The sequence below is a fragment of the Bubalus kerabau genome, chromosome 8 (genome assembly GCF_029407905.1).
Source record: "Bubalus kerabau isolate K-KA32 ecotype Philippines breed swamp buffalo chromosome 8, PCC_UOA_SB_1v2, whole genome shotgun sequence".
Lineage (NCBI taxonomy): Eukaryota > Metazoa > Chordata > Mammalia > Artiodactyla > Bovidae > Bubalus > Bubalus kerabau.
Window position 1 is genome coordinate 33,344,831 of NC_073631.1, and position 23,419 is coordinate 33,368,249.

Here is a 23,419-nt window from a genome sequence, read left to right on the forward strand (position 1 = left end):
ATTATCGTGAGAATTAGATGCAGAGCACTTGGGCAAGTGCCTGACACATAGCACCATGTCAGTGTTGCTATTCAGTTGCTCAGTCACGTCGAACTCTTTGTGACCCCATGGACTGCAGCACGCCAGGCTTCCCTGTCCTTCACTATTTCCCAGAGTTTGCTCAAACTCATGTCCATTGAGTTGGTGATGCCATCCAGTCATCTCATCCTCTATCGCCTGCTTCTCTGCCTACCTTCAGTCTTTCTTTGCATCAGGTGGCCAAAGTATTGGAGTTTCAGATCAGTCCTTCAATGGTTATTCAGGGTTGATTTTCCTTTAAGATTGACATTCCTTTAGGATGTCACAATCTTTGGGCCTCTTCTTTTCTCTATCTCTATTCATTTCTTGATCACCTCATTTAGTCTCATGGCTTTCAATGCCATATCGATGGTGCTGGCTACTGGCTGCCCAAATCTCCTTTCTCTGATATCTAGACTTACATAGACAATGTCAGCAATTGTCTTGGGGCATCTTAGGACTCAATTTGAAGTCTTATTGGCCTGTCATATTTAATAGATCCAAAGTCAAAATCTTGGTCCTTGCACTAACACCTGTATTATTAGCTGTCTTGTCCCAGTAGAATACACCCTCACATCTTCCAGTTATTTGGGTCAAACAGATCTAGAACCTAATCACTCCATAACTTGATGCCACACTCGAGAGACAGAACATGAGTGGGACTTAGGGTTTGATGGATTCGTTTGGGAAATCAGTATTGCAGTACCCAATTGTGGTTTTCTTCATACCATTTTTTGTATAAATTGCCATCTCATGTATCTGGCCTACCCATTGATGCCCATTTTTAGGGTATTATTTGCTCAGCTAGCTGTTTTATCCATAAAAATATCAGTCTCCTATCAGGGAAGGATCATCCAGTCCCTTGAAACTGTGAACCAATTATAGAAGTTTCTAGTTATTTCAGATACATCTGAATATTTCTACCTTCTAGGAGAATTCTCAGTCCTGCCACATGGCTCTGGGAAAACAGCTTCCTGTGTTTACCACGTGTCTGCTGCCTCACCTGCCCCTGACCTAATGGTATGCTACAGAAGTGAGGTTATTCCCCTGTGATTTCCAGACATTTGATTTAGCGTTTAGTCAAAATCTCCTTATTTGGTGTAACCCAGATGCCTTTGAGGCCATCCTTTCTTACAGAGAGTGAGATAACTGATCAATGTGAGGACTTATGAAAATTCCCAACCAGAGTCTCCTCCGTCTCTGTGTGGACATATATGTGAGCTGATCATCCTCATGCTGGCCCATGTACAGACTGCTAGGTTCCTTCATGATTTCCTGAGTTCTATTACATTGTCTTTCCATTTGAGGATTTGAGGGATGAGACCATGCCTCAGCCACAAAGCCTTCCAGCATCTTGCTGTCTCCCCCCAGCCCCCCACCCTGAGGTCCCTGCCCTTGACGCGTGGCTGTCCCTGCTCTGCGCGATGGCAGAGCGCTCAGCCACCTGTCCTGCTGCCATAGCTGCCTTCCAAGCCCGTCTGCCTTCCCCAGCCTGACCCTCTGGGAATGAAGATTTCTCCATTCGTACCTTGACTATACACAGTCCACCTCCTCGTCCTTGTCTAGCATCTAAGAAACAATCCCAAAATTGGCATTCTCTTACCCTCTTGAATTTGACGATGGAGGCCCAGGTCTTAGCCACTTCAGCCCTGCAGTTTCTCACCAAGAGAAAGCCTTATATGTGTTTCATTTTCTGCTTTTGATTTTCAGTCGCCCAGTCGTGTCTGACTGATTGCGACCCCGTGGACTGCAGCACGCCAGACCTCCCTGTCCCTCACCATCTCCCGAAGTTTGCCCAAGTTCATGTCCACTGCGCTGGTGATGCCATCCAGCCATCTCATCCTCTGTTGCCCTCTTCCCCTTCTGCTCTCAGTCTTTCCCAGCATCAGGAACTTTTCCAGTGAGTCAGCTGTTCGCATCAGGGGACCAAAATACTGGAGCGTCAAGTCCTTCCAACAAGTATTCAGGGTTGATTTCCCTTAAGATTGACTGGTTGGATCTCCTTGCTGTCCAAGGGACTTTCAGAAGTCTTCTCCAGCACTACAGTTCAAGGGCATCAATTTTTGGTGTTCTGCCTTCTTTATGGTCCAGCTTTCACAGCTGTACATGACCACTGGGAAGACCATAGCCTTGACTAAACAGACCTTTGTCGGTCCGTTTCAGTATTGTCTCTGCTTTCCAACATGCTGTCTAGGTTTATCATAGCTTTTCTGCCAAGAGGCAATCGTCTTCTGGTTTCATGGCTGCAGTCACCATCCTCAGTGATTTTAGAGCCCAGGAAGGGGAAATCTGTCACTACCTCACCTTTGCCCTTGTATTTGCCATGAAGTAATGGGGCCAGATGCCATTATCTTAGTTTTTTTTAATATTTAGTTTTAAGCCAGCTCTTTCACTCTCCTCCTTCAACCTCATGAAGAGGCTCTTTAGTTCCTCTTCACTTCCTGCCATTAGAGTGGCATTATCCACATATCTGAGGTTGTTGATGTTTCTGTTCATGATGCTCTCACAGCAGGTGTACTGGGGTGGGTTGCCATTCCCTCCCCCAGTGGAACTCTCCACTATGACGCATGCGTCTTGGGTGGCTCTGCATGGCATGGCTCATAGCTTCACTGAGTTACACAAGCCCCTTTGCCACAAGACAGTGCTCCATGAAGGGGGTGTTTCTTTTACCCCCATGTGCAAGTTCGCTTCTGCTTGTCCTTCCATTTGGTTCCTACAGGCCTTTATGTTCCATCTCCCTGGCCTTCAACAGCCATTGGTCCTGTTAAAGCTTTCTGAACATAGCCATAGTTATAACTAACATCTGTTGAGTATTTACCATGCTCCAGGCACTGTACAGTCTCCCCTAGTGGCTCTGGTCAAGAATCTGCCTGCCAATGCAGGAGACATGGGTTCGATCCCTGGGTCGGGAGGATCCCCTGGAGGAGGAAATGGCAACCTACTCTAGCATTGTTGCCTGGGAAATCCCATGAACAGAGGAGCCTGGCAGGCTACAGTCCATGAAACCACCAATGTCCAAAGTCCATGGACATGACTGAGCAGCTAAGCGGGCACGCACACATGTGCAGACACTGTACTCTTAGCCATTTATATACACAGTCTCTTTTAATCATCATATAATCCAGTAAAGTGGATAATATTATTATTATCATCTTCCCCGCCTTTTGTATTAGATGAGGGAATGGAATATGCCTAAAGTGATACATCTGGTCTCTGAATGCTCCCAATCTGGCCCCAGAGCTAGCTGTCATAAGCACCACGGTATTCAGTCGTGTCTGACTCTGTGTGACCCCATGGACTGTAGCCCTCCACACCTCACTGTCCATGGGATTCTCCAGGCAAGAATACTTGAGTGAGTTGCCATGCCCTCCTCCAGGGGATCTTCCCAACCCAGGGATCAAACCCATAATCTCTTATGTCTCCTGCATTGGCAGGTGGGTTCTTTACCACCGGCACCACCCGGGAATCCCACCTCTCAGTGGTGGTCAGTAGATATTTGTTGAATAAATGGGAGGGAAGGAGAGATGGAGGGTGAGCACATGGACAAGGTAAAGACTGAACAAAAAGTCCCTCTCTTCTCTGAGCTGGACAATCGCAGCCCATGTTGAAGTCCAAGATGGCATCACCTTTCATTAACTGTTAAAGTAGTCAAGTCCTCATTTTTATATTCTAGCACACTGGCCATGCAAATACAAAGGAATATTTGCCATACTTGTAATTCCTTTGGGGGAAGGGAGTGTATTTTTAATAAACATGCTTCAAGATATTCAAAATATGTATGCTTATGAATTTTAAAGAAAATTACACAGCATAAACAGCTTCCTAATAATAATTTGCATTTTGCAGTGGTTTGCATTTGTCAATGTGCATTGATATTCAATGAACACATTTAATTCCATCAGCATTCTTCTTCTGGTAGATTTGTATTTCTTGGCGAAGCTATCATACTGAAGCCATCAGTCGGAATATTTATCACTATGAACCCAGGATATGCTGGTCGAACTGAATTACCAGAAAATCTTAAAGCTCTTTTCAGGCAAGTGTTATGCTTTGTGGTTTAGCATCTGGAGCGCTCATGCCACCTAACGTTGCTGGTTTGCACTGTTAAATGATTTGTTTTTACTCAAGAATTTCTATGGAAAACCCCTTATTGTTTCTTTGGGATCCCTTTATAGAGAGAACTTTCACCATGATAAATTAACTCTTGTGAAATATGAAACCAGACCTCAAAATTGTTACATAAAACTTACATGGTACATTGAACATTTAATACTAGCTCTTATTATATTTATAATAAAATGACTTTTATTATAAATATAATTTTGACAAAGTACAGACTATTTGGAAAATATGAAACTGAATAAAGAAAAAAATTATAATTTTATCATCTAGAAATATGATTGTTATATTTTTTCTAGTCTCATAATTCCTGTTTTATGAGTTTAAGTTATTAGATTAGGCATGATTTTCATTTAATTCTCATTTAACGTGTTGACATAAGTAGTTTGTCATATTACTGAAAATTCTTTAAAAATACCATTTCTTTGTAGCTCCAAAATGGTCGCTCCCTCGGTTCATCCATAATCTTCTTAACCATTCCCTATTGTCTGACATGGAGGGCTTGTGTTTTTCTTTTTGGTTCTTTATGATCACAAAATAGCAGGCTGTAAACATCCCTTCACATGAAGCATTATCCTTATTTCAGCTTATTACCCAGAATAAATTTCTACATGTAGAATTACTTGGTCAATGGTTCAAGTCTTTACTGACAACCTGCTTTCCAGACATACTCTGCCAGTTTATACACTTACAGCAATCTGTCAGAGAACTTGTGCTGTTGCATCTGAACCCATTCTATTTGACTCATGTTTTAAATCAGCTTTGTTTCCTGCAATAAAATGCACCCACCTAAGTATCCACTTGGTGGAAACATTACCACTGCAGTCAAGATGTGGAATGTTTCCTACACCCCTGGAAGTTCTCTTGTGCCTCTTTGAAGTTAATCCCCCATATCACTGATGTCCTTTCTGTGACTCAAGGTTAAATTTGTCTTTCCTAAAGTTGATGGGGTCGCTAAGAGTCAGACACGACTGAGCGACTTCACTTTCACTTTTCACTTTTATGCATTGGAGAAGGAAATGGCAACCCACTCCAGTGTTCTTGCCTGGAGAATCCCAGGGACAGGGAGCCTGGTGGGCTGCTGTCTATGCGGTCGCACAGAGTCGGACACGACTAAAGCGACTTAGCAGCAGCAGCAAAGTTGATGTAAATGAAACCATGCTGCATGTACGCATTTGTGTTGCCTTCTTTCCTTGAACATTATGATTTGGAGATTTATCAGAGTTATCCAGTGCATCAGTAGTTTGTTCTTTTTTGTTCCTAATGAGTATTCTATTGGAGAGGCACACTTCAGTTTGTTTATCTAGTCTCTGGTTGATGTATGTCTCCACTTTGGAACGATTATGAATAAAGCTGCTGTGAACATTCATGTACAGTCTTTGTGTGAATACATGTTTCTTTGGGGTAGAATGGAATTGGAAGTCAAATGGCAAATGTATGTTTGAGTATTAAAAGCTGCAAATCTGTTTTCTAAGATGGCTGTACCATTTTATACCCTCACCATCGAGATAGAACAATTGTTCTACATTCTTGTTAAAACTTGATATTATCAGCCTTTTTAGTTTTAACCAACCTAATAAATAGGTGGTATATCCTTGTGGGTTTAACTTGTATTTCCATGATGGCTAATGATGCTGAGCATCTCTCCATGGACCTTACTGGCCATTCCCTACCCTCTTTGTGAAGTGCTGTATTCTGCACACAATTTCTTTGTTGAATACACACATTGCAAGTATTTTCCCCTCCATTTATGAGTTGCTTTTTCATTTCTTAATGGTGTCCATCAAAAATAGAAGTTTTAATTTCAATGAAATATAATTTTTAATTTGTTTCATGGTTTTTAGAAATATCCTAGTTACGACCATTTGACTCACCACAGGTTGCAAACTTTTCCCACTATGTTTCTTTTAGATATATTTTTTTTAAGTTTTCATATGACTCCCTTCTTTTTTGTTGATGTGTCAAACTGTATTCATTGTTCAGATACTACAGAATTCTTCAGTGTTGCATCCCTGAGATAAACTCCACCTTGTCAGGAGATATTATTTTATCTGTGTTATTGGATTCAATTTATCACTATTTTGTTGAGGATTTTAAAATCACTGCCATGAGGGATGTTGGTCTGTAGCATCCTTTCTTGTCATATCTTCATCTGGTTTTGGCATTCAGGTAATGCTGACCCCATGAATGACTTAACATATATTCCCTTCTCTATTTTATTCAGAGTTTTGTTGGGTTGGTATTATTTATCCCCTATTTGATAGAATAAATCAGTGAGGTCTTACAAATACTTGGGCTTAGATTTTTCTTTGTTGGAATCGTTTTAGTGATTAGTTCAGTTTCTTTAATAGATACAGATTTTTTTTTCTTGAATTGTGATTTGCCTCATTTAAGGGATTTCTCCATGTTATCTAAACTGTTGAATTTATTGGCATTAATTTGTTCCTAATATTCTCTTATTATCTCTGGTGATGTCCTGAAATCCATGTCTGATAAGGGTAATTTGTATCTTATTTCCATTTGTTTCCTTGATGAGCTGGAGGCTTATCAGTTTTAGTTTTTAAAAGTTCTTCCATGTTTGTCAGATGTGTTTTTGTTCACGGTCTGCCTTCAAAATAATATACTACTTCACACAGAATGGAAGAACCTCTAGTTTTTAGTGTGATTTCTTTCAACTCGATCAAGCTTAAAATTTGCTTGTCCATCCATCTAGATGTTTAAGCATATTTCATTTGTATTTTCTTTTAATTTTTGGAGTATGACTTTTTAAATGTACCTCATCTATTAAGGTCTTATTTTGTAGGTAACATGAAATGAGTATTTAAACAGAATTCTTTTCCCTATTCAATTTTTCTAATACCCTTTAGTGAATGTCTTTGTTTTCTCATATAGTAGCTTTCTCTCCAGCAATTTTATAATGCAATTTAATGCAATAGAAATTTTATAATGTCTCTTTTTCCTTGAAAAAAATTTCTAGAGCATAACTGTCCTGGAAATAAATGTAATAATTGCAGAATATTTCCATTTGAAACTTGTAGATCTCTCCAGTTTGTTTACATTTGTATTCCAGTTCAGAAATTATTTTGTGAATTCTTCATAAATTTGGCTTAAATAAGTGCAGCATCATTTGTGGATGGGACAAGTACTGATCTCAGCAAAGTGTGAAGACGATTGGGTGGTGCCTGTAGTATTCATGAGTGCAGGCAGCATGGCTGAGCCTTAAGTATCGTGGCTCCACTGCTTACCCCGCCTGTGGCCTAAGTCGTGTGCTTGTACTGCTCAGAACCCTAGTTTGCACCTCAGTAAAGTGCAGACAAGAACAGTTGAGAGAATTAAGTGAGAAAGTGCAGAAAAGCTGTAGCATCCCTTATGGCACGGAAAATACTCATTGAGTATTGGCAATATCTGTGGAAGTACCAGTTAAGCAAATTTGCTAGCCTTTTCTGTCCTGTATTTACTTTGAAACTGTGGGGGAAATTGTGGGGCTACTTTAGGTAGAAATAGTCGATAACATAGATCCAGAGAGACTCGGGAATTTTTAGGATGAAAAATTAGACATGTACACAGTAGACCATAATAATGCTTATAAAAACAGATGGGTAAATATGATTGGGATACATGCTATAAAATACATGCTTTAAAAAGTCTACGATTCAGGCTTATTTATCTATTTACTCTGGCTCCTTCTTGGCATTGAACTTCAGTTGAGCGGAATTTTTTCAAATGTTGCTTTTAATGGCAGTTGTCTTGTGAGGACTTTTTGAAAGTCCCTCACCCCCCAAATGGAGAAGGCAATGGCACCCCACTCCAGTACTCTTGCCTGGAAAATCCCCATGGACGGAGGAGCCTGGTAGGCTGCAGTCCACGGGGTCGCTGAGAGTCGGACACGACTGAGCGACTTCACTTTCACTTTTCACTTTCATGCATTGGAGAAGGCAATGGCACCCCACTCCAGTACTCTTGCCTGGAGAATCCCAGGGACGGGGGAGCCTGTTGGGCTGCCATCTATGGGGTCGCACAGAGTCAGACACGACTGAAGCGACTTAGCAGTAGCAGCACCCCCCAAATAGGGAATTTGAAAGTTATTTTTCGGTAAGTTTTCATCTTAAAAATCTAGTCAAGCTGGCCACAAGCAGTGTTGGAAATGACTGGTGTAAGCTTTAAAGAGCTGATGATTAACTTGTCATGAATTTTGTGAGGTTGTTGTTCAGTACAGATACTAATAAAAAGCTAAATTATATAAACTTTTGACTAACATCTTTGAAAGACAAAGGTGATAAACATGCAAATTCATGATTTCCTAGTTTCTTCTACGCTTTTAGGTTACTTCGTGTCTGTTGTGTGTGTACGGTGGCATGCAAGCTCGGTTCGTGCTAGCTCCACGTTCAGTGATGCTGTCTTGGTGGATGGAATCAGCCATGGCGGAAGTACTGATTCCTTGAAAGTCAGCAAGTGCTATTTTTGGAGAGTCAGTTGATAACTGTTTACCAGCACAGCACTGGCCACAGATGAAGGCTGACCTCTAGCACAAAACATCACTTACCTTTCTGCAGTGACAACTTACAATGGAAGTTTACTGAATGTACCCACAGATTTCCCTTCAACTCCTACACATGTGCTTCTGACATTTTCAGATTTTCCACCTTCATCTATGTATCCAGTAGCTCCTGGGCATTCTTTAGTTGAAGTGAAGGGTCTTGTTAGCCGTGATTGACAGAGGTAATTGTGACCTGCTTGGAATGGCTAGAATGTGGGTATGCATTAATCACTTGGTTTCAGCAATTTGTACTTATTTCCTTATCACATTTTAAAACAAAATTTCATATTTTGTAGACCCTGTGCCATGGTGGCCCCAGACATCGAGCTAATCTGTGAAATCCTGTTAGTTGCTGAGGGTTTTGTGGACGCGCGCTCATTAGCCCGCAAATTTATCACATTGTACACACTCTGCCAGGAGCTCCTGTCCAAGCAGGTGAGAGTCTTTTGTTGCTTTTTCCCGGTTGTTACACCCCATTAAAACAGCTTCTGAATTATGGATGCTGGATAATTTATCACTCATATTACAGTTAGACGTTTAGGAATAATTTTATATTTTCCCTTAAATTTTGAAAATCTATGCTTTACAGTTCTTCATTAAAAAAAATTAAACACATGAGACAAATTTGAAGGTTTTATATTTATTTAATACAGTTTTATCAATGGTATATGTGATTGTTTTTAAATGTAATCAGTGCTATAATTAGATACGAGTTTTATGATGCCTCTCTTTCTTGGTGGGAATGTTATTGTCCAGGGAAAGATGGTGGGAGTGTTCATAAGATCCAGGGAAAGTTGATTTTCTGATGAACCCTCAAGAAATGTTAAAAAGTTTCTCATTTTGTTGGTTGTTCTTTCTTTGAAGGTAGAGTTGGCTTTTTTGTGTTTATTTTTGCTCTTCAATTCCTTAGTCTTTGAAATGGGCCAAATTAATGTATACTTTATTCTCCAGTCAGTAGTGTCTTGCTGTTTCATTGGATCTGCTGATGGGTCAAAAAAAATGGCATCTATATGAGCATCACCATTTTTAAATTTAGCTTTGTGGTCACCTTTGACTTCAGTCTTTTGGTGACCTTTTGTTAATTCCTAGTGATGTTATTTGGCAGTTTTTCCAGGGTGTAAGTATTAAAATATCACAGTTGCAACCATACACTTACTTATACTGCCAGATACACTCATTTAAAATTAACATCCCATTGTTGGGATGAAATTTAAAGTCTGAGAGGCAAATGCGTGTGGAAAATGTTGATGACAGTGTTATATGAAGTGAAGTAGTATACCAAACTGTAGATGTGATCTATAGCTCGAGTGTGTTTTATAAGTTATATTGTGTGTTTATGTATAAAGTGACTGGAAAATACATTGTGACTTTTAACATTTGTTTCTGGGTAATAAGGTTGTATTTTAGAATTTTTCCTTACTGTTTGTGATGATATATATTTTTTTCAATGAAACCATTTTAATTTTAAAGTGGAAAAACATCAGAAGAAAGCAGTGTTACTGGATCCAGGATACATGTATTCACAACCATACTGCATTCCCAGTACCATACTTAAACATTTAGTGAGCTTTACTATGCTGCTGCTGCTGCTAAGTCGCTTCAGTCGTGGCTGACTCTGTGCGACCCCATAGATGGCAGCCCACCAGACTCCCCCGTCCCTGGGATTCTCCAGGCAAGAATACTGGACTGGGTTGCCATTTCCTTCTCCAATGCATGAAAGTGAAAAGTGAAAGTGAAGTCGCTCCGTCATGTCCGACCCTCAGCGACCCCATGGACTGCAGCCCACCAGGCTCCTCCGTCCATGGGGATTTTCCAGGCAAGAGTACTGGAGTGGGCTGCCATTGCCTTCTCCAAGCATTTACTTTATTCAAGTAATAAATTTATTGCTGCTGATGATGAAGGGAATAAACACAGAACAAATGAAACACTCAGATTTCTGTCTTAAAAAGATCTATTGAGGAGATTTAGTATACATGACATAAAATTTAGAAAGAAATGGAGGATGAAAAAACTTATAGTTTCAAGAAAAAGGGAACCAATATTTACAGAACAGGGACCATGTATTATCTTTATTATCTTGACGAAAACACTAGGAACTTAGTCTTATTCGTTCCATTTTACAGATGCAGAAACTGAGTCAGTTCCCTATCTGAAGCTCATGAGTAATAAGTGGTGGGAACATGATTTGAATTCAGTCTTTTCTAATCCTTTCTAGGACACCAGCAGCCAGTTACAGGAGGAAGATGCTGGGAGTAAAGGCAGAACAGGCAAGGAAAGAGTTTTCCAACTCAGAGAAGCCTCAGGGAGGAAATGAGGGGAAAGAAAAGCTGAGTTAGGGACACAGTCCTGATAGTTTTCTAAGCTGTAGAAATGGATTTTAGAAAAATCAGTGGACATTTTTGACCAAAGGAATAACATAATGAAAATGGTGAAAATTATTTTAACAGTTGTTTGCACTGTTTAAATGTTTAGGCGTGTCATCAAGTCGCCTTTTAAAAAAAATTGAAATATAGTTGATTTACAGTGTTGAGTTACTGTTGTACAGAAGTGATTCAGTTATACACACAAGCACACGCACGTATATATGTAATCTTTTTCATATTTCTTTCCATTATAGGTTATTAAAGGATGTTGATTATAGTTGTCTGTGCTACAGTAGGGCCTTGTTGCTTATCTGTTTGATATATAGTAATTTGTGTCTGCTAATCTCAACTCCTAATTTACACTTCTCCCTCCACCCCTTTCCTTTTGGGTAACTGTAAGTTTGTTTTCTATGTCTGTGAGTCTGTTTCTGCTTTATAAAGAAGTTCATTTGTGTCATATTTTAGATTCAAAGGGTAAGTGACATCCTGTGAGATTTGTTTTTCTTTGAGTTACTTCACTTAGTGTGATAATCTCTAAGACCATACATGTTGCTGCAAATGGCATTATTTCATTATTTTTTATGGCTGAAGTATTCCATTATATAAATGTATGTACACATCTTCTTTATCCACTCTTCTGTCAGTGGATAGTCAGTCTGCTTCCTGTATTTGTTACTGTAAATAGTACTGCTGTGAAGTACTAGTATCTTTGAAGTACATGTATCTTTCATACATTCTCTTCTTTAATAGTTTTACTGCAGTGAGTTTGCCCCTCCCCAATCTCTGTGGCCTCCAAATGTTGGTTCTTCCCCCTTCCTTCCCTCCTCAAGCCCTAGTTCTTTCTATATCAGTGGCTTTGCAATGATTTTTGCTGTGACCCACAGTAAAACATACTTTTTTTCTGTGGATACTCAGCATACACATATGCGCATACACACACGCACCCAGATAACAACCGAAAGAGAAATCTGCACCAAACACTTTGTACCGTTACTGTTTGCAGTGCACTGTGGTATTCTCCATGGCATTATTTTCTATTTTAATACCAACAAAAATGATGGTTAAGACCCACTACATTGATTTTATTATCTACTAATGGATTGAAGGGCATATTTATACTTACGTGTGTTGCTCCACTGCTCACATGGCAATGACTGGTTTTACTCCAACAGCCTTGTAGAGTGGGTGAATGCTTCCATCTGCCTTTTCTTAGATGATGACAGTAAGACTTGGAGAGGTTAAATGACTTTCCCTCAGGCATAGCCAGGAGACATTAGAGAGAAGGGCTGTTTCTGTGTGGTTGTACATAGAAGGCCATTTATACACAACCTCTCAGTTGATGCAGAATGTCTTCCCTGAGGCCTCTGCTCTGTGCAGTGCACCACGCCAGGGCCTAGAAGGCAAAAAATCAACACAGGGTCTGTGCTCCAGGAGCTCGGAGCCCGTGAAGAAATCTTGGGCAGAGATAATGTAAAAGTTTCAAAGAGGTATCGGTTTAATCCTTGAACGTATTTTAAAAATATTTTATTGGGGTAAAGTTGGTTTACAATGTTGTGTTAGTTTCAGGTGTACAGCAAAATGAATCTGTTATATCCACTCCTTTTTAGATTCTTTTCCCATATAGGCCATTATAGAGTATTGTGTAGAGTTCTCTGGGCTGTACAGTAGGTCCTTATTAGTTATCTGTTTTATACACAGTAGTGTATATGTCAATTTCAATCTCCCAATTTATCCCTCCTCCTCTCTTTACCTGCAGGTAAAATTATATGATATCACTTATATGTGGAATCTAAAAAAGGGTTCAAATTAACTTATCTACAAAATAGAAATAAATTTACAGATATAGAAAACAAACTTACAGTTACCAGGGGGTGAGGTGGCCGGATGGATAAATTGGAAGACTGGGATTGACATATATATGCTGCTACTGCTAACTCAGTTCAGTCGTGTCCGACTCTGTGCGACCCCATAGATGGCAGCCCACCAGGCTCTGCTGTCCCTGGGATTCTCCAGGCAAGAACACTGGAGTGGGTTGCCATTTCCTTCTCCAGTGCATGAAAGTGAAAAGTAAAAGTGAAGTCGCTCAGTCATGTCTGACTCTTTGCGACCCCATGGACTGAAGCCTACCAGGCTCCTCCGTCCATGGGATTTTCCAGGCAAGAGTACTGGAGTGGGTTGCCATTGCCTTCTCCATATATATGCTACTACATATAAAATAGGTAACTAATAAGGACCTGCTATGTGTTGTTGTTTAATTGCTGAGTCATGTCCAACTCTTTGTGACCCCATGGAGAGTAGCTCGCCAGGCTCCTCTGTCCATGGGATTTTCCACTGGAGTGAGTTGCCATTTCCTTCTCCAGAGGATCTTCCCCACACAGGGATCAAACCTGCGTCTTCTGCACTGCAGGTGGATTCTTTACCACTGAGCCAGCGAATAAGTACACACAGGAAACTCTACTCAATACTCTGTAATGATCTATATGGGAAAATAATCTTAAAAAGAGTAGATACATGTATATGTGTAACTGAATCATTCTGTTGTATGCTTGAAACTAACACAACATTGTAAATCAACTGTACTCCAATAAAATTTTTTTGTAGAGAGAGTAATGAGGGAGATTAGAGATCCAGGGCCGGGAGGAGATAGAATAGCAGGGCTCCAGGTGGACAAGAGGAGTGTGCTTGTGGTTGGAGGTAAAACATGGGAGTAATTGTACCCCTGAGTTGGCAAGTTTATTGAGAGAACAGAGGGAGGCAGGCAGGTGGAGCCCTGGGCGAATACTGCAACCAAACACCATGGAAAGAAGAGATTTGCTGACAGAGGCAGAGAATCGGGCAAAAGAAGCTGGACAGTGAAGGGGCATGATTTTTTAAATTTCAAGGAGGGGAGAAAAATTATTACTTTACATTGTCAAGACACATGTTTAAGTGAATTCTTTTAGGCTTAAGCTCTTCTGGAATGGAAATCTGAGTCCCTCATAAAATTTTTGAAAGAATGTATCTGTGTTTTGATTTTAGGATCATTATGATTGGGGACTTCGTGCTATTAAATCTGTCTTGGTTGTAGCTGGCTCCCTGAAACGAGGAGATAAAAATAGACCTGAAGATCAGGTACTGCAGTGCTAATATGATTTTGTTGAGTGAATAACTAAATGGCTTCATACAAAGGAAAGTGTATGTATGGATGGTGGGTTATACATATCACAACTTTAAAAAAGGATCACATCTATTTTTAATACAGGCTATTTTAAGGACTGACATTTCTTACGTTATACAAGACCACAAGTATTTTTGAGTAAAAAGGATATGAATCTATGAAAGAAAATGTGATTTTATAAGTGCTTTTGAAATATCAGCCACAAAAAGTATTTGGACAGTCATAAATAATTCAGTAATCGCTGTTTGATTTTCTCTGAGGAGCATTTAGAAAATCTGATTGAGTTGGGATATTAATCCTAAAAATGTCAATGAAGACATAATCTAATGGAAGAAAGTATGTTCATTTCATGGGATGGACAGGAAGAAAGCAACAGGAAGGATGCTTGCCTGACACCGATGAAATACTTAACTGGTTATTTAGAGAAACAAGGGGATGTTCCAGTCTCCTTCATGGAAAATGCACAGTGTGGATGTTACTGTTTTTCCCTCCTTCATGGGGAAAAACAGTAACATCCACACTGTGCATTTTTCTCTATTAAACAAGTAGCGAGAGTAATTGATATACAGCCTTTGTGTAGGTGCAGTATGTCTTGCAATTTTGAAAAAAGATCTATTCCTTTGAGTTTCTTTTCATGTTAAGGGATATTTATCATGTGAATTTCTACTTCTTTTTCCCCAATCTTTCTCTTCCTCTCAGTCACAATTCATGATTGGATCAAGATTGTCATTTGTTTGTTTTCTTGCTATATTTTTATTTTTGTTGGGACACTTACCTCTTTGTGTGAATGTCATCCTGATGTTCAAATTACTGCTTTTAATATGTAAAGCGGTCTTTGGTTTTCTACCGATACAGAACAAAACCCCAAGCTAAAAACGGGGGGAATTGATCGTTCTGAGATTTTTTTCAGAGTATTTTGAATAAAATAATCGATGGGACTGGTGAATTTATATCCTGGAGTTTGAGGATTACAGAGAGAAGCACCTCAGACCTTGTCCTAAGATCCAGACATTATAAAGGAAGGGACAGGGCCCCTTGGCTGGCTTTAGTCTGAGGTTACCCATGGCATCAGCAGAGTTCTCTCCTGTTCTGATACGTGACCTTGTAAGCAGTTACCCTCCCTGTAGATAGAATGCCATTCTAATAGAGAACAGGATCTATCTCATGACATAGATATGAAAATTAAAAATAACATCTTTAGCTGTTGATGTGCTTGTTAGACTTCGTATCAGCTTTTTTATGAAAACTTTTCTGTCTTTCATTCTAGGTACTCATGAGAGCATTAAGGGACTTCAATATGCCTAAAATAGTGACTGATGACACCTCTGTGTTTTTGGGCCTCATTGGTGACCTGTTTCCATCCTTGGATGTGCCCCGGAGGAGAGCACCCCACTTTGAACGGATGGTCAGGCAGTCCACTGTGGAGCTCCGCCTGCAGCCTGAGGAAAGCTTCATCCTCAAAGTAAAAGGAGAGTTCCCTTGTCACGGCAGCCCTTGGGATATTCAATCCCCATAACTGCAGTGATGTGATACTCAGCCAAAACATCACCTTACATATTCTGCTGACCTTAAGATGCTCTTGATACATACTTTACAGCATTCTAATATGGAAGTCTTTAGTAAAGTAAATATAAATATCGTCCCATTTGTGAGAAGGTGAACATATACAGATATGATTAAGTCATGGTTTTCAATATGAACAGACTTTTCATTAGTTTATAAAACTCCTTGATGTGCAGCAAAAATTAATTTTGCTATCTTTTCTCTCCATCTTAAGAAAGGGTGGAAGTAATAAAATCATTAGCACATGTTTATAAACGGGGAGAAATGTCCATATGTATGACATCATCTGACTTTTCAAAGGCTTGTGCATGTGCTTGCTCATTTGGGATATAGTGAATATACATGAGTGTTAAAATACATAAAGAGCATCTGTTTTAGATGCTTCAGAGGATATGTGATTAGGTATAGATGATATTAGCCGTATACTGTTTCTGGTCACAGTTCATGAGTGTTATGATTTTCAGACTCAGTCCTGCCATGTACCAAGTACTTCTATATGTCACTTCTGCCTGTGCCCGTGACTCATTAACTAATGGTTGTTCTTCATTCTCCTCCCCATATTCTGCATTGGGAGATCCGGGAGAAACTATACTTTGCACTTGTTATCTCTGAATTTTCCCGGAATATAATGCTGCTGGTGGGGTCTGGCTTCAGTTGTAAGGAAAGAACTTGGCAAAAATAGGTAGATTTTTTTTTAAAGGAAACTAGCATCTGGTTGTTCGGTCTGTAGGTTGTTCAGCTTGAGGAGCTGTTGGCTGTGCGACATTCTGTCTTCGTCGTTGGAAATGCAGGCACAGGGAAGAGTAAGGTATGGTAAACACCTGGGAGCCTTGAACAAAACTGGCATAAGCGTGGGGCCGACATTCAGTCCTACTTGAGAGTTCCCCTCAGTGAATTTGCTCATAATTTGAGGTTAGAATCTGAGACTCTGTATTGCTCTCTGATCAATTGATATTCTTTTTCTTTATAATGAGGACAAGGAGAGAGGAATTAGTAGAACACTGCACTCAAGGAAAGTAAATGAAGGAAGACTGGGCTTTCCACGTGAGATAGCATCCTATTCACACATTTAGATGTATGCCCGCCTGTCTTATGCATCTTTCAGTAATATACCTGAATTCTTTTATCCAAAGTAGCTATATTGAGAGACTCTAGAATAAGATACCCAGATTACAAAATTGGTTTTGCCCTACCCACATTTGTCAAAACTATTTTCTGATCTTTTCCAAGTTATCCTAGTTTCTCCTTCCCATATCACTGAGAAAAACCCAAATAGTTTTCTTCAGTATCACTCTTTAGAGGGCCAAAGCAGAACTTGAAAAGCAATGGAGGAAGCAGAAGCCACGTTTGTGAGGCACCTGTTACGTGCCGTGCCAGGTGCGGGATGTGTGGTTTACTCCGTACAGTGATGAGAGTCCACGGCTGTTGTTATCCCCATTTCTAGTTCACTGCTTGACTTGTTTGGTCTTACAGTCCTGGAAACATACTTTTCTTGCTTGGCAGACGGTATAGGCAGAACTGCATGTGTTTTCATTGAGGGTGCTTGGGTAGAAACATATTTAGTAACTGGAGACTAAAAATAAGTGTCGTGCGCACATGAGGCTTCAGGGCGTGGATGTCTACAGAACTTGCCAATGTTTAGATCAGAACTCAAAGTGGTACACTTGGAAAGGGAGGCCCGGGATAGGGCTTTTTTCTAGTGAAAAATGTAATATTTGAAATATTAAAGTAGATAACTAACTGATAGACCTGTAATTATTTTGTTAGAGTAAGTTTCAGATATGGGCTATGGTGAAAGGAAGGATAAAATTAAATTCTATCATTTTCAGTAGATTAATTGTTTCTAAAAATAGAAGCTTAATATTCCTAAGACATTCAATTTCTTTCATCCAGTCTTCGCTGATTCTGTTTCTGTTCTATTCAACCTTTACTTAAGCTGATAGAACTAGAGCACCAAAGCTTGGGGCCCTATTATTTAGCAACATAGTATTCTAAGTATTTGGCAATTGTTTGTCAGCCCTTTAAACCCCTGTGAGCAAAAAGGATAGTTGGGTCGATACTTGGCTTAAGGCATCAGTTCATTAAACAGATAAGTATTAAGTGCAGATTTTATTTTCTCGGTCTCCAAAATCACTGTGGACAGTGACTGCAACCATGAAATTTAAAGAGGCTTGCTCCTTGGAAGGAAATCTATGACAAACCTAGGCATATTAAAAAGCAGAGACATCAGTTTGCTAACAAAGGTCCGTATAGTCAAAGCTATGGTAGTTGGAAATAGTAGTAGTAGTCATGTATGGATGTGAGAGTTGGACCATAAAGAAGGCTGAGCACTGAAGAATTGATGCTTTTGAACTGTGGTGTTGGAGAAGACTCTTGAGAGTCCCTTGGACTGCAAGGAGATCCAACCGGTCCATCCTAAAGGAAATCAACCCTGAATATTCATTGGAAAGACTGAAATGCTGAAACTAAAGCTTCACTACTTTGACTACCTGATACAGAGAGCCGACTCACTGGAAAAGATGCTGATGCTGGGAATGATTGAAGGCTGGAGGAGAAGGGGACAACAGAGGATGGGGAAGTTGGATGGCATGACTGAGTCAATGGACATGAGTTTGAGCAAACTCCAGGAGATAATGAAGGACAGGAAAGCCTGGCATACTGCAGACCATGGGGTCGAAAAGAGTCGGACACTGAGCGACTGAACAGCAAAACGACATTAAGCATCTATACTGTGAATTCCTAGCCTCAACGCTTCTTTTCCTCAATTACCTAGATCAGAGTTGCCCAGCTTCAGCACCATTGACATTTGGATCTGCTAAGTCTTTGTCTTGGGGGCCAGCCTGTCACTGCAGAATATTGAGCAGCATCCCTGGCCTCTGCCCACAAGATGCCCAGCAGCACGTCCTCCTCCCTCAGGTCAAGATAGTCTCCTGTTGAGAACTTAACTGCTCTAGGTCACCAGTTCTCACAGTACAGCTAGACAAGCCTCATAGGCATCACCTCGGACCTTGTTAGAACTCAAATCAGGCCTATCTGAGACCTACTAAATTAGAAACTCTGAGACTGGGTCTTTTAGTCTGTTTTAATACCTTTTATGCACTTTGGATGCAGGCTAAATTTTAAGAACATCCACTCTGCCTATATTATTTAGATGGTTAACATCATGCACAGTAATAACATGTACAGGCTTTTACTTTGCACAGATGGTTAAAAATCTCAGTTGATGATGACTTTCTCTAGTCTACATTGTTGAAAGAATCAGGTGAACTGATCCTCAGGGATTGTAGGATTAAAGTTTCCAAGATGGGAATGAAAATACACACATGAAAATGTTTTCCCATTCTCAGTACACTCAGAATATATAGGAACATATAATGCATAAGGAAAACCCTGCAGAAATCTTGTGCTTTTCATTTGGCTTACATTAGTATTAGTTTTCTTAGCTTTTTTCCTTTTCTCCCCTAGATTTTGAGAACATTAAACCGAACATATGTTAACATGAAACAGAAACCCATTTGGAATGACTTAAACCCCAAAGCTGTGACAACAGATGAACTCTTCGGTTTCATACACCATGCTACCCGAGAATGGAAAGACGGCAAGTAGTATTTCCCCTTTTGAAGTGCTAAAAAATTCTTTTTTTTTTAAATCCAGAGAATCATTTCTTAGTTCAAGCCAATTTTAATCATGGCTGTAGATTTAATGTTTATGGGTTGGCGTTATTGGAAATAGAGCAGCTCACAACAGCATTTATAACCTATAAATTAAACCCAGATTTGAATAAGTGGTTGATTAGCATTCAGCAGGTTCATGCACAAAGCTGTGTATTTTATCCCCCATTATTTATGTCTGCGCTCCCTGTAAACCGGAAAAGTCAACACAAATACTTCAAGAAATATTTATGCAGTACCTGATGCAAGACACTAAGTTCCAAAGTCCTTGGAACATGTTTCTTGTCCTGAAACCATTTTTGCAGACGAGCAGATTCCTTTTTTTGTTAAGATAAGTTCTTACATTCTCATTTCCATAAGTGCACTAACCTTGTCATCATCCTTGAGTTCTTTCCCACCATACATTCAACCTCACAGCAAATTCTATAGGCTTTACCTTTAACGTATGTGTTGTATTCCAGTACTTCTCACCTTCTCTGCAGCTTCCACATGAGTCCAGACCACCAACAGTGGGTCACACCTCATGGGTCTCCAAAATGCTCATTTTCCATGCAGTAGACAGAGGCTCTTCAAAATGTTACTTCTCTGCTTGAAGTTTCCAGTGTGTTTCATCAGCATTAGGATCCAGCCTTTATCCAAAGCCTACAGGGTTCTATGTGATGGAGTCCCCCTTCCCCATCTGACCTCATTTCTTGTTCTTTGCCTTTTACTTGCACATATGCTCAGGCCTCCTTGCTCTTGCCCCAAATTGCCAAGCATCTTCCCATCATGGGCCTTTGCACTTGCTGTCCCCCACTGTCTGCAGCAGTGGAGATGCTGCCATGGCTTGCTCCCTTACATTACTGGAATGTCGGGTCACATATCTCATCAAAGAAGACCTTCCTGATGACCCTATCAAAGAAGCCGACTTCATCATTATCCTTCCTAATATGTACACACTGCTTCCTTAATTGTGGGACAATCAAAATGTACTCTCTTAAGCTTTCTAGCTTTTTTTAAAGACTGTGGCAGGAAGGGAATAATAATTTGTTTATTCTGAAAATATCTGGAAGCCTTTCAAATCATTGTCCATTAGAAGCATTGCTGACATTTTTGTGAATTATAATGGCAAGTTCTGTTTTGACTGTCACTCTTCTTTGCACGAGATACTTCACAGGAAACAAAACCTTCTACATACGTGCCTCAGTACAGTTTTTTTTTTTTCACTGTAGTATTATATACTTGAGTTTTGAACACTCAGCAGCTATTAAATATGCCATGTAACATAGCAAGAAAGACTGTGAATTTAAAATGTTTTATCTTTACATCTTGTGAGATAGTAAAGTCTTTCAATGCCAGTGAATGAATTTCTCAAAGAAATGTATCACACTTCTGAATAGTTTATAATGATCTCTCTTGAATAATGTTATAGAAAAACTGATAAAGGTGGAATAAGCTAATATTTGGCCCAATATAGATACTGAATATATGTGCATGAAAGAAAAAGGATACTGTTTTCACTTGTATAACATCTGAGTTTCATGTACATCACCTGCTGTCAGTCAGCCAGTTCAGTCACTCAATCATGTCCGACTCTTTGCAACCCCGTGAACTGCAGCACGCCAGGCCTCTCTGTCCATCACCAACTCCCGGAGTCTACCCAAATCCATGTCCATCCAGTCGGTGATGCCATCCAACCATCTCATCCTCTGTCGTCCCCTTCTCCTCCTGCCCTCAATCTTTCCCAGCATCAGGGTATTTTCAAATGAGTCAACTCTTCACATCAGGTGGCCAAAGTATTGGAGTTCAGCTTCAGCATCAGTCCTTCCAATGAACACTCAGGACTGATCTCCATTAGCATAGACTTGTTGGATCTCCTTGCAGTCCAAAGGACTCTCAAGAGTCTTCTCCAACACCACAGTTCAAAATCATCAGTTCTTTGGTGCTCAGCTTTCTTTATAGTCCAACTCTCACATCCATACATGACCACAGGAAAAACCATAGCCTTGACTAGACGGACATTTGTTGGCAAAGTAATGTCTCAGCTTTTGAATATGCTATCTAGGTTGGTCATAACTTTCCTTCCAAGGAGTAAGTGTCTTTTAATATCATGGCTGCAGTCACCATCTGCAGTGATTTTGGAGCCCAAAAAATAAAGTCAGCCACTGTTTCCACAGTTTCCCCATCTATTTGCCATCTCCACAAATGTTCTTCAAGGAAGGCACTTTATTTGATCTTTGGGGTTGCTTAGTGTGAGATGTTAAGCAACCTTCTCATGGAAGTGAAACTTGCCTAGTGATCTCGAGAGCCCAGGTATGGCTCAAAAAACATTGCTGTTTGCCCATCTGAATAAGGTGCAAACTTACTTACTGAATAAAAGAACTTCCAATACAGTTAACACAAATTTATTTTAGAAATGAACAGCAATCAACCCCATTGTACATTAGGATTGTTTACTCTCAACTTACAGGTCTGTTTTCATCCATTCTGCGAGAACAAGCAAATCTTAGGCATGATGGACCAAAATGGATAGTCCTGGATGGTGATATCGATCCCATGTGGATTGAATCACTAAACACTGTCATGGATGATAACAAGGTGAACTGAAATACTGTTATCATAAAATGCAGGTCTGAGATCTTTATACTTGCATGAGTTTCAATAGGACAATTTAAAATTGTGATATTTCAGATTCTAAATAAAGTTTATTTTTTATGGTATTCAGGCCTTTTCATGTTAAAACGAAAGTCTTAAATTTAGATAATTACCATAGTTGTTTAAAAGTTGGCATGAGTAAGTGCACGTTGATGAGTTTGTTCCTCAGGGGTCAGTGAGCTCCCCTGGGGATGAACTGATATCTTTATTCAGACTGCATTTCTAACTCGGGCAGTGATCATTTCTAACTTGGGCACTGAGCTCATATGTAGCCTTTGGCACTTCTCCTGGGGGCAGGGGCAGGGGGGCAGTACTTCTTGCTGTTATGAAAAGTTAGCAGCCTTGCCTTTGCTCCCTAATGAAATGGCCACTTTTGTGCTGTGCTGCTCTGCCCAGGTGCTGACATTGGCCAGCAATGAGCGCATAGCTCTGACTCCCTCTATGAAGCTGCTCTTTGAGATTCATCACTTGAGGACTGCAACCCCAGCTACTGTTTCCAGAGCTGGTATTCTATATGTGAACCCACAAGATTTAGGCTGGAATCCGTGAGTATGGCTTTTTTTTTTTTTAATTGTGGTAAAATATACATAATGTCAAATTTACCATTTTAACCATTTTAAATATAGAGTTCAAAGGCATTGAGTACATTCACATTGTAGTACAACCATCAGTCTCCAGAACCTTTTTCATCTTCCCAAAATGAAACCCCATAGTCACTAAACAGTACCCCTCCCAGCATCCCCAGCTCCTTTCTACTATCTGTCTCTATGAATTTGAATATTCTAGGTACTTCTTACAAATTGAATCCTAATAGTAATTTTTGTGATGGGCTTATTTCAGTTAGTAAAATGTCTTCAAAGTTTGTTCGTGTTACAGCAGGTGCCAGACTTTCCTTTCTTTTTAAGGCTGAATGGAATATATACCCAATGGAATATATATATATATATATATCTCATACTGTTTATCCATTCATCCTTCTGTAGACACTAGGGCTGCTTCAGCCTTTTGACTGTTGCAAATAATGCTTCTATGAACATGGGCATAATCTCTTTGAGTCCCAGCTTTCAATTGTTTTTGTTATATACCCACACAAGCAGAATGGCTAGAGATCATACAGCAAGTCTATTTCAGATTTTTTGAGGTACCACTATGCTATCTTCCACTATGGCTGCACCATTTTACATTCCCATCAATAGTGCACCAGAGTTTCACTTTCTGCATGACCCCACCACCACTTGTGGTTTTCTCTATATTTTATAATAGAAACATCCTAATAGGTGTGAAGTGGAATTGCATTCCAATTTTGACTTACATTTCT

General features: G+C 39.9%; 1 protein-coding gene across 11 annotated transcripts in view; it reads left to right on the forward strand.

The window, feature by feature from the left end:
* The window catches only part of DNAH11 (dynein axonemal heavy chain 11), a 367,742-nt gene that overhangs the window by 137,096 nt on the left and 207,227 nt on the right, over window positions 1-23,419 (forward strand). For 10 of the 11 annotated variants that reach the window (XR_008717731.1, XR_008717733.1, XM_055589961.1 and 7 more), the window contains 8 exons: window positions 3,977-4,093; window positions 9,010-9,148; window positions 14,095-14,187; window positions 15,501-15,695; window positions 16,527-16,604; window positions 19,262-19,394; window positions 21,917-22,044; window positions 22,498-22,646. Coding sequence is in view for 9 of the 11 variants with exons in the window: in XM_055589961.1 (XP_055445936.1) it covers window positions 3,977-4,093; window positions 9,010-9,148; window positions 14,095-14,187; window positions 15,501-15,695; window positions 16,527-16,604; window positions 19,262-19,394; window positions 21,917-22,044; window positions 22,498-22,646 (1,032 nt within the window). In the remaining 2 variants the exon portion in view is untranslated. The remainder of the gene's footprint in view (window positions 1-3,976; window positions 4,094-9,009; window positions 9,149-14,094; window positions 14,188-15,500; window positions 15,696-16,526; window positions 16,605-19,261; window positions 19,395-21,916; window positions 22,045-22,497; window positions 22,647-23,419) is intronic. The other variant, XM_055589962.1, reaches the window with a different exon arrangement.